Source organism: Drosophila tropicalis, unplaced genomic scaffold (genome assembly GCF_018151085.1).
Source record: "Drosophila tropicalis isolate 14030-0801.00 unplaced genomic scaffold, ASM1815108v1 contig_593, whole genome shotgun sequence".
NCBI lineage: Eukaryota > Metazoa > Arthropoda > Insecta > Diptera > Drosophilidae > Drosophila > Drosophila tropicalis.
The window spans coordinates 3,223,724-3,235,859 of NW_027173070.1; the positions used below are offsets into that span (position 1 = coordinate 3,223,724).

Below are 12,136 nucleotides of genomic sequence, written 5' to 3' on the forward strand. Positions count from 1 at the left end.
ATTCACCTTTGCTTGATGGCCTATAGCTTTTGTTGGCTCCACAAGAAGCAGAATCAATTCATCCATCAACTGATCAAACAGTTGAAACTATATAAATTGGCAACAAACAGTGTAGAGGAGCAGAGCGACTATGGCGTTGATCTGGAGACTTATCACTATGGCGCTGATCTGGAGACCTATTATTATGGCGCTAATCTGTCTCATCAGGCAGCCTCTTTTAGCAGTTTTGGAGCTAATTAGAAGACAAACCTACTCAAATATCTCCGAAGCCTTCCATGGAGATATTTGGAAGGTGATCCACACAAATATACGTCTACATATACAATCAATGCTGTTGGGTCGGTGACTAGACACAATTCAGGCTTCAATACCGATGTTAACACAACTCCTCCCTTCTTCTTACTCTGGCAGACACTAGACACTCTACTTGGTCTATCCACTGTTTTTTTCCTTTTTGGAATAAATTGTTAACGAATTTTCAATGCATTTCTTACTTCTTACTGTCCATAATCCGACTTATGGTTATTTTTCAGATGGGCTGGACATAGTGTAAATCAATTATTGACAAATGTATTTTGAAAAATATCAAAGAAGCTAACATCGGCTATGCCGAATTATTAAAGATTTATCACATACATTGTATGTTTTTAATAGGCAAGTAGATTTAACAATAAGTAATTCATTTGTTCTTTTTTTTGGGGGTTTTTTAGAATGTTCAAACTAAAATTAAGAAATATATACAACATTTAAACACGTTGTAATTGCAAATTAATTTCATCCTTGGACAAGATAACAGGACATTTTGGGGCAAAAACTATATTCTTAACAGTCTTATCGCAGGTAAGTACACGATGATTGCGTAGCAAGTGAACTAGACCCAATTTGGTTTGCAAAAGGCCCAAACGCATGCCAATACAATTGTGAGGACCAATGCCAAAGGGCATATAGGCATCCATATTCAAATTATGACGATTAGAAGGATCAAAACGCTCAGGATCGAATTTATCGGGATCAGGCCAGTACTGCAAAGGGAAAGAAATCAATTAGTTAGAATTAGAAAAGTTTAAAGGGTTGCTTGGGGCTAACCTCAGGATCACGTTGAATGGCGAAAACAGCAACATAGACAGGCATTCCATTGGGCACTTCCATATCATAGCCATAGGGTTTCAATGAGAAGCGCTCTCCCTCGGCTGGTTGAGTGCATTCCCGCTCGGCATAACCGACAATGGGATATTTTCGTAGAGTTTCATTCACCACTTTAGTTAGGTAAGGCATTTCCTGTATCTTGTCGTAGTCCACATGATCATCATCACCGAAATAGTCTGTAATTTCAGCACGCAGCCGATCCTGGAGTTCCTCGTTCCTGGCCAACTCGTAGAGGGTAAGAGTCATGGTCGATGAACTCGTCTCATAGCCAGCAGTTTGGAAAATGGCAGCCTGAGCTACCAAATAGTCCATTTCCTTGGCTCTATTCGGTTTCTCCGGATGGGCTGCAGCCTCTTTCTTCATGGCCAAAAGTATGTCAATTAGATCGTTACGTCGGGCACCCGACTTTTCACGTTCCGACATAACATAGTTAATGCTGCTACGTATGAACTCTGAGGTTTTCTTCGAAAAGACCTTCACTCGAGCCAGAGTGGCCAATGCTGGCAATGTAAAGATTATAGTAAAGTCAAATGCACGTTCCAAGTTTGGGGCAAAGATGGCTTGGTTCGATTTAAAGAATTCACTATCCAACTGGTTTAATGAATTGGCCTGAAGGCCAAAGGCTATTGTTGCTATTAGATCAGTGGTAAAGCGAGCACAAAGATCCTTAATTGCCACAACTGAACTCTCAGAACGTTTTGACAGATTGGTTTCCAAATCTTTGGCAATCTGCAGAGACATAGAAGTCAAGAGTGAGAAAAAGTGAATCAAATTCTTGTAGATGGACTCACCTCCACCATCAGAGGATACATTTGCTTGATCTTGCCACTAGTAAAGACAGGAGAGATCTTAGCACGTAGATCTTTCCAGTCCGGATTACGGCCAAAGAAGAGATTATTATAACCCAAGGGATCATTATGGGGATCAGTTGACATGACACGATTGGAGAAATAGTTGAATTTCTTAATCATCACCGTCTTGATCAGCTCCAAATCACGTATAAGCAAAGCCGGACGACTTGGCAAATACATTCCAATTAAAGCTTCCTTTGCAAACTCCGGTCTATTATGCAGGTCACTCAATTCCATATAGAATGGAGCCTTGCCAGTTAGTAATCTAGATAAATTACCAAAAATTGGCACTGGTTTTGAATGCTTCACACCATGACGTTCCCAGAAGCCATAGTTCCATTTCTGCCAGAAGTAAAAAACTGCCACCAGGGCAGCCAAAAGTAATAGAATCTCCGAAAACATCTTCAAGTTGCCGCCAGCTACAACTATCGACTGTTGCCGGAGAGAGTCTCACCAAAAGCTTAAATAGAATCAGCAGAAATACGCGGTCAGTGTCTCCTCCTCCTCCAATTGGTTTGTCGGTTAGAAGTGAATGGCATGTTTTTGCCTTGTGTTTGCTGATAAAGATGAGTTTGCCTACTTGCGATGACTTGGCAGAATAGCCGTTCATGATTCTACAAATTTAAACCTACCTCATGGCGACTTGACCAAAAAATTGCTAATGTTTATCGCATCATTAGCTCAATATGCTCTAACAAAGTGGGTTCATATACTTTTAGTCTACATAATGTAGTCTTCATTTAACTCTTTTAGTCATAGTTTGTTTACTAGTAATCCAAAGGAAGAAAGATTACAATTTCGTTAATTTAACAGCTGGAAAAGTTCTTTTAAAGATATTCTACGGAAAAGGATCGAATTCTGAATAAGGACCCATTCGCTTTGATATCCCTCATTGATTTCTAATACCTTGTTAGGGTATTTAACATTCATCATGCTATGTTTTACTTTTGTTTTCGATTCATTTGGGCAATTCTAATCTCTTAACAATTCTTGGGGGAATACCTTTTAGCAGCTCTTTGCCTAGACCAGACAAAGAGAGGCATATTACTTATTATTATCACTCGGACACGTGAGTTTGAAAATCAGAGAGGGAGGGAGAGACAGAGAGACCTACAAAGAGAAAGGTAAACATTTGATAAGTAATACTAAACTAATTTGTTGTAGCTACATTGTTTTAGTATTTTAATTTTTTATTCTCTCTCTCTCTTAAAACCTAAAGTTGAACAACAACTTAAGAGGTTAGTTCAACTGATTTGAAATAAAACGGGAAACTGTTGGCCAAAGACTTAAAGGAGTCTTAACCATCTTTTTGCGCGTTTCTTGGCATATGACATTACATTTTACGTGCCAAGCGAAAGCCAAATGAAATGATAAACTGCATTTAAGCCAATTTACAGTTGACTTGTTTTTAGGGACGGAACCTGCCACTGCCACAGCAGCGACTTTGACTGGCAACTGCAACCTAAACACGCAATGCAACGCAATGACTTTACACTGACCTTCGAACGCCAAAACCAGTGCGCAGAGGGGTCGGTGAGGTGCTGTGGGTTGAAACCAAACGAAATGTATATTGAAAAAATTGCACGTAAGTCGCACGTTATTTTTATTGTATAACTTTTGCTACCTTTTCCCTCAAGGAGATTTCTTTTCTTGCCATTGAATTGCCATTCCGCACCTGCCATAAGGAGCAGCTGGTCTTAGCTTTTCGGGATGCTGACTGGATGTCCATTAGTTTTAATTAGACTCAGTTGAGTCGCGATTGAGAATGTCTTTCCGCTAGATTACTTTGGCACATTTAACGTCATAAAAGTGAAACTTGTATAAAGCTTTTCGCCTTGAGCTCGGAAAATTGCATGCAAATTGACATAAAATTAATAAACACGCAAATTGCATCATTTTTGCAATGTAAAGCGGGGGGGGATTGGAGGGTTCACTTACTGGTTTTCTAATTAGCTGGAAACTTTCTTTCTACCCTCCCACAGAATTTGTTAATTAAACCAAAAGGAACTTGGACATTGCTAATGTCTTCAAAAAGCAAAATTATATAAAAATTGGCTTACAGTGATATTCAAATACTCTAGAATATATAATGGTGACTATATTATATAGTTTATTGATCAGCATTTGATTTAGTAAAGAGGTTAGGATAAACTTTTCAAGAGTGTAAGTTAATTTGAAAAAGAATTTTATAAGATCCTTTTAAAAGAATTGTTTAGGTTCCCTGAAAATCCAAATTTCGGAAGTTTTATAAAGGTGACTAAAAAAAGATACCAAGATTTCTTAAACAACATTACAATATTTTGATTTACACTTTAGACAAATGAAAATGGGAAAACTATTGCTAAGAAGAAGAGTAAATATGGCAAAAAGATGTAAAATTGTTTTCTAATAGGTATACAGAAGTCCATCATGAATTTATAAATATGCTTTTCAATCTTTAACAATTTGTAAAAGAAATGTGTAAATATTTCCTATAAGAAAATGTTTTTAGAAATATCCAAACAAAATTTTGATGTGTTTGAAAAACTCAACAATTTAATTTTGAAACTATTTTCGGATCTCAGAAAAATTCGTTTGGTAACAGCATGAGAGTAGATGTGTTTTCTATTTAGGAACTACAGTGAGTCAATAAAGTATTTGCACACTACTACAGATCTTCCAGTTGAGAATAACTTTTTTTTAGGCATACGAGGATACAAAATTTACACTGCAATTATATATAAATTTATAAAATATATTAGGTACCAAGGATAATCTTAAGGTTATCTTTAAAATCTGATGATAGGTAAATCAGTGTTAATATATGAAAGTCGCTAACTATATAAAGAAACTTTACAAATTAATGGCAAAGTCTGAAGCAGGAAAATTATCTGGACTCTGCTTATATGGCTATAACTCGGCTCTAATTGTAAGATATCCGGATCTTTTTGATAAAATTATGGACCTGTTGACTTATAATTGAAGCACTGAAATCATTTGTATCCAAAGTATACAAACTCTAAATGAAGAAAGGGTATATGAAGTAATGCAAAACTAGGATAAAATCTTAATGAAACATTTTGCAGTGATTTGCCATGGAATAGATAAGCAGAAGTAAACCCCGTAGGGTTAGGGTTAGTCTTAGGGTAAGAAGATGGGCAAGACTCAAGACTCAATCAATCTTGGGGTAAACTTGCGTTTAATAAAGTTAGAAGATGGATTTCAACCTTCGTGTTGATAAAAATCTAGCTGTGACGACCTTCATTTTTACGTGCTGCGAAAATGGCCAACAGCAGCTAAACTAAAACATTTTCTATTGTTCCAGTTGTGGGTGGCTTTTTATTTCTGTCCCTATTTTTATTCCTTCGCCCTTCCAAACGCATAAATTAAGTTGGATGTGCAGCAGAAACAAACAGACAAGGAAGGAAAAAAAAAAACGGAGACTAAAAAGAAGTCAAAGGCATTGGCCCTTGTGGTGCAACCAGCCAGCAGAAGCGTGACTTTTGTCCTTTCCCTTGTCTATCCATTTTGTCCTTAGCCAATTTAATTGCAATTTTTCCAGCTAGCCAAAGACAAATAACCAAAGCTAATAGATCATGTCATCCTGTCAACAAGTTCTACAATTTAATTGCACACATTAAACAAAAGAAGCAGCTTCACTTTGTAGATACCTCAAGGGGTGTGGAGGGGGGAGGGATAGTTGCGTGTAAATTGAGATACTTATTTATGTTGGTATAGCTTCCACCTACTTTTCATTTGTATTCCGTTTGTATGCACAATATGTTGGCATTAGTTTGGTTAAGTGAAACACGTGCTCAAATAACGTATTCTAATTCTATTTTTGATAAACAAATAAAATGTTAGATTAACATAAAAGAGACGACTTTGAGATACCTTCGAAAGGCAAATGAGCTATCAATAAACCCAATAAGAATCTTATAAATCTTAAGTCCACCTTAGTTTTGGCTACATTTTAGAAAATTGAAAGGTCTTTGATTCTTTAAGTACGCCATAGTGGTTCGGAATACCCTGTGGATAAGTTTATATGTTTCGAATACACAAAAATTGCCTACTTTAAGGGGAAATGTTTACGTTTATAACCCTAGAATCTTTGAATCATATCGAACCAATCATAATATTGGTTAATGGGTCAATTCCTGTTCAATTAAATTAATTAACTTTTAAAATTAAGAATACTCAACATGTCCTCACCTGTTACATACACTTCTATATTCTGAATACACCCATTCGTCCAAATATGTCAAGGGTATTCAAATGTATCAATTATGTGGATATAAATATTTTGTTCTAAACTTCTCGTGCCATAACGATCTTCACTGCTGTAGCTTGTTGAGGGCTTTTGTCGCCGATCAGTCACAAGCCCGGCTAGCTCAGTCGGTAGAGCATGAGACTCTTAATCTCAGGGTCGTGGGTTCGAGCCCCACGTTGGGCGCAAATTAAATTTTTTTGGTTCGTCTTTTTTTTTATATTTTATATACCCAAAGCCCATATACATAAGACCATTTTTTAATTAACCTCAAAATTTTATTCAACAAATGTGTAATTATGTGTATATTTGAATTAAAAGTTGAATTAAACTCTATGTTAATAAAAAATTAAGTAGTTTTAGTTTTTGAGATTGTTGTGATTAGTTGAATATATGTGTATTCTAAATATGTACATAAATAAATCATTATAAAGTGAAAAGGTGACTTTTTTGTAAAAAATTAATAAACTTTAAAGATAATTTCGAATTTAGTATAATACAAAGTAACAAAAAACTTCTTTTTAGGTAGTTAAAGAAATCCATTTACTAGATAAATTAAGCAATTAAGAGTCTTGTAAAAATTGCAAGAATTTATCTCTAAAATTCAGTTTTAAGTATCTAATTGTAAGTTTATTCCTATCAAAAATTACTTTAATTTACTTTTAGATGTTGTGATTAGTTTTTGCAATGTAAAAATATCTTACATATATCAATTTCATGTCCTTTTTTAAACTTTTATACAATCCCAAAGGATAGAGATAAAGAATTTCGAAGAATTTTAATTGGGTATGATAAACGAATGACATTAACCAAATTTTGGTCAAGTTTATAAAATGTGTAAAAAATTAATCGATTTCGGATATAGACAGATTTAGTTATAGTATATAGATATATTCTTGTCAAGATTTCGAATTACAATCAGAACTATGCTGTCCACGGTGAACATGTGCCCGGCTAGCTCAGTCGGTAGAGCATGAGACTCTTAATCTCAGGGTCGTGGGTTCGAGCCCCACGTTGGGCGAAATTAATATTTTTTGCTGATTTGTGGAGAAAATTAATAAGTTTCACATTTATTATTAGTTCAAATATGAGTAAAAATAATGTAAAAAATTTTACACCCGCGATCCTGCCAGGAGTCGAACCTGGAATCTTCTGATCCGTAGTCAGACGCGTTATCCATTGCGCCACAGGACCGATATGAAATATGTTGGCTAAGATAACGCTTTCAACATAACTGTAAATTCTTGTTCTCAATGATCGTGAATATTTACAATACCTATTATTGAATAAGACCATGGAAACATACATATGTTCTTAAGAAAACAAAATAATGAATTTGAAAGACAAAAAATAACATAATTCAAATTGAACTGAAGAGAAAGAGAAACAAATTTCAAATGACATAAATTTTTGTGATTTGGTACATGTTTTGAGTAACTTGGCCACTTTTTGAAATCCATTTCCGAAATCCAAAAACTTTTACTGTTTAAATAGAGGGATAAGTAACCTTTAAATTGGCATTTTCATTTCTTTCTTTTCCTTTAAAACATTTGCAAAATGCGCAATTCAGTTTTTGCCCTTGCCAATGCGAATGCGAATGCAAAAATGGCAATGCCATTCAAAGAAATCATATTACTCCCCCTCTCACTTGCAACCATTCCCCCACCACCTTCTCCCATAAGCCACACTTGTGGTGCTACAATGCAACAGCAATTTTTGATTTTATGTCATTTGGCAACCAACAGCAACAACAATCACCCTAACCGAAAATAAGGGGCAGACCCTACAAAAAGGAAAACGATCTCCATGTTTGCAGCACATTGAGTCGTTGTTGTCCAATCCCAGCGGGAGTCATAAACACTTGGTCTTGGCTATTGAAATTGGGGGGAGTGGAAGGATACAGAAGTTCGATGTGGCAATCCTTGACCCGTCATAATGTCTCCAATGCTGACAGCACAGAGCTAAATGAGATATGCTTTTTTACATTTTTTCGATAAATTTCTTCTTTTTCTCGCCCCTCTCTGAAAAGAAACTTTATTAGTTTGAAGGAGGGTCGAAAACTTTAACATAAAAATGGCAAACGGATTTGCGCCAAGCTTAAAAATTGAGATTTACTATAAGCGAAATTTATGGCAAACGCCAAAAGGCGAAAAGTAAGTACTTATTTTCTACCCTCCACCCTCTCCCATTCGAGAAGATACATATTTAGTGCTTATCAAATGACATTGATTAATGCATGGCTCAATTAGGGGGAGATGCAACAAAAATATTGACTATAAAAGCAACAGAACTGGAAAAGAGAATATCTAAATTAGACAAGAAAATGAAGGTCTTATTGTTAGTTGTGATTTCACTCTTGGCCCTGAGTGCTGGGATCCCAACCACTGAAGGACCCAGTGACCGTAATCCTTCAGATATCTCGTACTCACCCTTTAGCGTTTTCGATGGCAGATATGCTCTGGGAACATTTGCCAAGGTAGAAACTTTCTATGGAAACATTGAAACAAAACTAACTAAAATACTTATTTTCCATTTCCTAGCTCAACTACTTCCAAGCCCAAATAACGTGTGCCTCTAATGGATATACCTTGGCTAGCATAAATAGTGAAGCTGATCAGCAACGTATACGTAATTTCTTCTATACCCGTGGCCATTCGCAATTGCATTTGTTGAACGAACCCATCTGGACATCGGGCACGAATTTGGCCAATTTGAACAATTGGGTTTGGCTCAGTAATGGACGAATTTTCACTTTCCGCAATTTCGAAACTGGCTCACCAAGTTCTTCCTATCAACGTTGCTTGGGCGTCAATGGCATCACAAGTCTCTGGGTGGCCGAAGATTGTTCTGTCCAGCGTTACTTCCTCTGCGAAAGACGCTGTGCTGACGGTTTTGATATCTACAATTGATTTAAGCAAGATCCAATGCATAAAGAATTTGTTGTTGGTTCAATAAATATTTTGCAAGCTGAAAAAATTTTATATGGTTTTAATGACAAAGTTAACTTTGTGTATAAAGAAAACAAGTATATTCTCCTGAAATGCCAGTCCAATTGTAAGTACGGCAAAGATTTCCAGTTAATATAAGTTAGGGCCGTATCAACAGGTCTTAACCTAGTAACTTTCTTAATACTCTTACTTGTTATAGTGAATGCTTGAAACTAAATATTCTTTGTACACAATTTTGAAATAGAAATGAAGGAACTACACATACATAATGTTAATGTATTTATTTTAATGTACTCATATCTCTGCCTTGTAGAATCAAACTACTTTATTATTGATAAAAAAGAAACAAAATATTTAGTATTTTTATAGTTTCTGATCTCTTAGATCGTGCTACTAATTGTAGATGACTTTTTGCCATTTGTTTTACATGAACTTTAACGATTTTCTTCAGAACCTTCTTTCGTTGGAGAAGTTAATCGAACCAATGAACATTTTTGGGCTATAACCATCTTTGTGTCGATTTCTAGATCGTGCATAAAAAAGTATATTTAGGTCTTAAATATAATAAACATTTAATATTTCGAAAATGTAACTATCCTACAGTCATTATCTGGTTCTGTTTGTTTGTTGTATTACCTTGAATCAAAGACTGTTTATGTTATCTACTTTAGTCTACTTCAATCTTTAATCCACTTCGAATCCTAGTTAAGTCTTTCCTTATTTTGTCGCATTTTCAGACAGTTATGGCTATTTGAGAAATGCTTAAACTAATAAATTTGTTTTTTTTAACTTAAGTTCTGTACTCCCCAAAAAGATACATATTTAAAGCTTATCAAATGACATTGATGGATGTCGATTTAATGGTTTTTTGCTTAATGTCAAAATCTGAAGTATAAAAGCAACCCAACCAACGAAAGAAACATCTAAATCATCGGGAATATGAAGGTCGTAATACTGATTGCTCTATTGGTTGCAAGTGCTTGGGCCTCAGGCACAGAAGAACCAGGTGACTTATCGAGTGAGTCCTCCACTACTGCCTCGCCTTCATCGATTTCCTTCTTACCCTTTCTCATCTACGATGACAGATTCGCCTTGGGAACTTTTGCCAAGGTAAACTACTACGATTACTTATTTCAATTCAAGTGAACTAAATGTTTTCTTCTACTTAGGTCAACTGGTTCCAGGCTCAAGCCACCTGTGCTTCTTATGGATATACCTTGGCCAGCATTAGCAGTGAATTTGATCAGCAACGTATACGTAATTTCTTCTATACTCGTGGCCATTCGCAATTGCATTTGTTGAACCAGCCAATCTGGACATCCGGCACTGATTTGGCTGATACCAACAATTGGGTTTGGTTTAGTAATGGACGCAGTTTTACCTATCGCAACTTCCAGAGTGATTCGCCAAACTATTCCAATGGAAGTTGTTTGGGAGTCAATGGCATTACCAGTCTCTGGTTAAATGAAAATTGCTCTAACCAACATTATTTCCTCTGCGAAAGACGTTGTGCCGAAGGAGCCGACTACTATAGTTAAAGGACTAAAGCTCTTTTAATCTTTCAATCCTAATCTGGTGTTGGTTTATTAAATATTGTGCAAATGCAAAATGCTCTTTGTTTTACTTAAAAATCAATAACATTTGTTCGATTCAGATGTCAAGTTTTTAAAGACAACCCCATGCAAAGAGTAGCTGCTTAATCTGTCGATTTGTCAGAATAATATTGCTTCTGAACATTAAGCATAGACATATCCTTTTGCTCCTTTGGTCGATTTCATATTCCAAAGCATTTCTGTAGCCCTTTTGAGGCGTGGCCCTCCGTTTTCTGGCAAAGATCAGTATTCTTGCTCCAGTTTAAGCAAACTTTGCTTCAAGAGCTTTCGAATCGTCGAATCGAATACGATTTTTGATTGAACCGAAATTTTCAAGCCCTGTCATAAACCCAGTCTGAGTTGTTTAACTTAACTTTGGTTTAAACACTCAATCACTCAATTAACTTAATCTCGTTCATATTTTTTTTGCTATTATTTGATTTTAATAAAAAATTCCATTTCACAGTCAGATATAGATTATTTCCCTAAATCTATTTGAATCGGTTGTACAAATTTTCTCACAAATAAAATAATTTTGATTTTCACAATTGGCGCTATGCCATCGTTTGTCCAGATCCAGAGTTAAGCAAGCATCATTGCCCAGTCTTTCCGATTTGGGTTCCTTTTTGGCCCATAGCTTAAAGGTCATGGGTTTGCCAGTGCTTAACCAAGTCCAGGTTCTATATGGGCCTTTGTTGTTGGCCTTGTTGGTGGCAGCCAACCAGAAACGTTTGTCACCCAGAATATTTCCAGTATTTGCCACACTTCTGAGCAAGTCCAAGTGTTGTTCCCAATTATTCACAGTGGCTAAGACCAGGCCGGCACTATTACAAATATGATTCGCCTGGAACCAATTCACCTGGAAGGAACATACGAATAAATAACTACAACTTCTCGAATCCGATCTTCACCTTGGCAAAACCCGCAACGGCATAATGTTCATCACAATTGCTAAAAGGCGCACATTTCGTGATTATGGGAATCGGCTCAGTGGAATTCGAATGAACCAATTGAAAACTACAAAGATACGTTACGACCAATAGTAACAACATTTCGAACACATCTCTCTTAAGAAGAAGTTGATGGGACAGCTTTATATAGAATCTTGACGAGAAGAAGTCATCAGAATAAAGTTAAAAACCCATTAAAATAACATTAGTTTGTTCTTTTTTTTGCAATTATTTCTAGGAAAATATAAAAATTTTTTTTTTTTTTTTATTCAATAGTAAAAATTGTGTAAAAGCTTTACAAACTCTTGTCCCCAAAAATTAGGTTCACTTAGAATTCTATATCTATATATATATATATATCAAGAGAGAGTTTCTTATAGATTAGTTAAATAATTATTCAGTG

General features: G+C 35.8%; 3 protein-coding genes, 1 long non-coding RNA gene and 3 other non-coding genes across 7 annotated transcripts; 4 read left to right on the top strand and 3 right to left on the bottom strand.

Annotated features, from left to right (window-relative positions):
* Positions 1-659: 659 nt before the first annotated feature.
* LOC137575978 (probable cytochrome P450 6w1) lies at positions 660-2,327 on the bottom strand. The gene is made up of 3 exons (XM_068288776.1): positions 1,938-2,327; positions 1,087-1,875; positions 660-1,022 (listed from the first exon to the last, which is right to left on the bottom strand). The coding sequence occupies exons 1-3, from the start codon at positions 2,232-2,234 to the stop codon at positions 747-749; spliced, it is 1,362 nt and encodes a 453-aa protein (XP_068144877.1). The 5' UTR covers positions 2,235-2,327; the 3' UTR covers positions 660-746.
* A 4,029-nt stretch (positions 2,328-6,356) lies between these two features.
* Positions 6,357-6,429, top strand: TRNAK-CUU (transfer RNA lysine (anticodon CUU)). The gene has a single exon. It is a non-coding gene; the product is annotated as a tRNA-Lys (tRNA).
* Positions 6,430-7,191: 762 nt separating this feature from the next.
* On the top strand, positions 7,192-7,264 carry TRNAK-CUU (transfer RNA lysine (anticodon CUU)). Its single transcript has one exon. It is a non-coding gene; the product is annotated as a tRNA-Lys (tRNA).
* A 100-nt stretch (positions 7,265-7,364) lies between these two features.
* TRNAR-ACG (transfer RNA arginine (anticodon ACG)) lies at positions 7,365-7,437 on the bottom strand. Its single transcript has one exon. It is a non-coding gene; the product is annotated as a tRNA-Arg (tRNA).
* A 944-nt stretch (positions 7,438-8,381) lies between these two features.
* Positions 8,382-9,219, top strand: LOC137577321 (uncharacterized). The gene is made up of 3 exons (XR_011032398.1): positions 8,382-8,396; positions 8,493-8,719; positions 8,784-9,219. It is a non-coding gene; the product is annotated as an uncharacterized lncRNA (long non-coding RNA).
* Positions 9,220-10,128: 909 nt separating this feature from the next.
* LOC137577107 (lithostathine-1) lies at positions 10,129-10,800 on the top strand. Its single transcript, XM_068290490.1, has 2 exons — positions 10,129-10,301; positions 10,361-10,800. Exons 1-2 carry the CDS (start codon positions 10,131-10,133, stop codon positions 10,727-10,729), a joined length of 540 nt encoding a protein of 179 aa, XP_068146591.1. The 5' UTR covers positions 10,129-10,130; the 3' UTR covers positions 10,730-10,800.
* Positions 10,801-11,196: 396 nt separating this feature from the next.
* On the bottom strand, positions 11,197-11,839 carry LOC137577504 (C-type lectin domain family 17, member A). Its single transcript, XM_068290989.1, has 2 exons — positions 11,695-11,839; positions 11,197-11,642 (listed from the first exon to the last, which is right to left on the bottom strand). Exons 1-2 carry the CDS (start codon positions 11,833-11,835, stop codon positions 11,250-11,252), a joined length of 534 nt encoding a protein of 177 aa, XP_068147090.1. The 5' UTR covers positions 11,836-11,839; the 3' UTR covers positions 11,197-11,249.
* Positions 11,840-12,136: the final 297 nt, after the last annotated feature.

Bases quoted from the DNA above. Each gene is read 5' to 3' on its own strand.
- LOC137575978 (XM_068288776.1), bottom strand. From the start codon at position 2,234: ATGGAATTGAGTGACCTGCATAATAGACCGGAGTTTGCAAAGGAAGCT. The intron at 1,876-1,937 runs GTGAGTCCATCT...ATGTCTCTGCAG, and splicing joins TGTATCCTCTGATGGTGGAG to ATTGCCAAAGATTTGGAAAC. The intron at 1,023-1,086 runs GTTAGCCCCAAG...TTCCCTTTGCAG, and splicing joins CCATTCAACGTGATCCTGAG to TACTGGCCTGATCCCGATAA.
- LOC137577504 (XM_068290989.1), bottom strand. From the start codon at position 11,835: ATGTTGTTACTATTGGTCGTAACGTATCTTTGTAGTTTTCAATTGGTT. The intron at 11,643-11,694 runs GTGAAGATCGGA...TGTTCCTTCCAG, and splicing joins CCGTTGCGGGTTTTGCCAAG to GTGAATTGGTTCCAGGCGAA.
- LOC137577107 (XM_068290490.1), top strand. From the start codon at position 10,131: ATGAAGGTCGTAATACTGATTGCTCTATTGGTTGCAAGTGCTTGGGCC. The intron at 10,302-10,360 runs GTAAACTACTAC...TCTTCTACTTAG, and splicing joins CCTTGGGAACTTTTGCCAAG to GTCAACTGGTTCCAGGCTCA.